Source organism: Lycorma delicatula, chromosome 1 (genome assembly GCF_047948215.1).
Source record: "Lycorma delicatula isolate Av1 chromosome 1, ASM4794821v1, whole genome shotgun sequence".
NCBI lineage: Eukaryota > Metazoa > Arthropoda > Insecta > Hemiptera > Fulgoridae > Lycorma > Lycorma delicatula.
Window position 1 is genome coordinate 5500992 of NC_134455.1, and position 2352 is coordinate 5503343.

General features: G+C 32.4%; 1 protein-coding gene across 1 annotated transcript; it reads left to right on the plus strand.

Annotated features, from left to right (window-relative positions):
• The first annotated feature begins 1168 nt into the window (after window positions 1-1168).
• Window positions 1169-1606, plus strand: LOC142318002 (deoxyuridine 5'-triphosphate nucleotidohydrolase-like). Its single transcript, XM_075354852.1, has one exon. The coding sequence runs from the start codon at window positions 1169-1171 to the stop codon at window positions 1604-1606; it is 438 nt and encodes a 145-aa protein (XP_075210967.1).
• Window positions 1607-2352: the final 746 nt, after the last annotated feature.

Here is a 2352-nt window from a genome sequence, read left to right on the forward strand (position 1 = left end):
AACTGTAAATTTTTATATCTTCCTCGCTAAAAACACAATTGTAATTGCTTAAATTCTTTCACATAAAAATTATATTACGACAACTTTAATTAGAATAGTTTAAAAAGACCATATATTTATTAATTTCAAGAATCTATTTTTAACTTTTATATGTAAAATTTAATTTAAATTAAATTTTATAAAAACTTATCCACTTATGATAAATGATATTTCCATAAGGAAAAGGATTTCTAAAGATTAATTTATAAGGTCAATTTTATAACGGATCTGTTAAAATTTGTAATCTTATCTGTTCAATTCTACTAAATTCAATAACAAATCGTGCTGATTGTTTACCGCGGGTGTAAGTTAAATCAGTTGCATTCCATTACGTTAACCCCAATGTGTAATGATGTAGATGTTACATCTATGAAACGAGGTAAGTGTTAGTACCTGATGTTTATAGCCCTTAGTCAGGATAAAAGGATAACTATTTATTTATTTTTATTATTGTTTTATTAACTCATAGAGTAAAACGGTCGTGAATGAGTTACACTGTGAAGATAAAGAATTATTAATAAAAGTAAACTCCTCAACAAATGTTAGTTTATATTTTACAATTTGTTATAAATTTACTTCCTCCGTACATTATATAAATGTATAATAACAATTAAATACGTAATTCTGTTTAATTATACGAGTAGATGTACTTAGGCTGGTAATGAATTTTGAAGCAGGCGCACAGGATATTTTACTGATATTGTCAGTTTTGTTTTACTAAAATTTTATGTACGACATACTCGCTCTATACGAACTGAAAACATACTAAATTTGCAATGAAAACATTTTAAAACAATTTATCACTTTATTACAGGTTTAAAATTTATAACTTTGAAACATCTGACAACTTGTGGATTAAATTAATTTAATCCAATTTTGTACTTTAAATTAAATTAAATAAGTTAAATTTTTCGAAATAACTAATAATTAATTTTGTTATTCCTACATACATTCATTTTAAGTATTACCAAATTGTAAATTTAAGTATTTCTTTTCAGTACGCGTATTCTACGCTGACGGGTAAAGTTATAAAGCAAGAATAATAAGTGAAAGGTCGCAGATTTTTTTTTTTTACATGCATAGATTATTTGTTTTGTATTTATTTCTTTTTCAATATAGATATTTAGAAATGGAAGTTTTTAAAATTAAGAACTTGAATAATTTCGTTGATTTTCCTAAATATGCTACTGAACAAACCCCCGGTTTAGATTTAATTTCAACAATCGATTCGATTTTAATACCTGGTGATATAAAAATAATCGCAACCGGCATTGCTATATCGCTGCCTAAAAAGTATGAAGCGCAAATAAGACCTAGATCGGGTATGGCGGTGAGCTATGGCGTTACAGTTGTGAATGCACCGGGCACGGGTGATGATGATTACCGCGGTGACAGTAAAGTCGGTCTTATTAATTTGGGCGATAAAGATTTTACAGAGCAGAGGGGGATGAGAATAGCACAAATGGTAATATCGAAATATAAACGCATATCGTGGACGGAAAGCGAAACATTAGATGAAATCGAACGTAATGGTAAGGGTTTTCGTTTGAATGGTCTAAGACAATAATCTGTTACTTAATTCGTATGAATGGCCTATGTACAGATAAATTTATCATCAAGGCTACGCTGTTAGATAATTTATTATTAACAACGAATATAATGTTTATTTATATAAAACGATGAATATATTTTATTTTTTTCGTTTATGTAAATGTTGTTCAGTAACATATACAGACTCATTCACGGGAACCGGATGTTTTTGAAGTGGGTTGTACTAAGGCGTTCGTGGTGGGAGGGGCACGTGGCTGGTGTCTGACGTTTCCTTTGTTCATAGCATTTACATTTTAGTCGTTGAGATGGAGCCGTGGACGCTAGACCAACGCATGTACGCGTATGACAGTTTTTTGCGAAATGACGAATCCGTAACTGCTGTTCAGCGAGATTTCCGCCGTCAGTTTAATATCCATCGTAATGCAAGCGTCCTCCCTTCTCGTAACACAATATTGCGACCGGTAAACAACTTTCGAACAAGCGGTTCAATATTGAAGAAAAAACCACCGGGTCTCCGACGAACTGCTAGCACTCCGGAGAACATCGAACGAGTAAGGGAAGCCATTGTCAGAAGCCAACGCCACTCGATTCAGAGGCATTCAGCAGCGCTTCAAATGAGCACAATTACGGTAAGACGAATTCTGCATACAGACCTGCATTTCCATCCTTACAAGATAGCCGTCGTGCAGCAGTTAAACGAGCAAGATTTCACGCAGCGATTACAATTTTGTCGACAAATGCTTACCGTTTTTGAAGAAAATT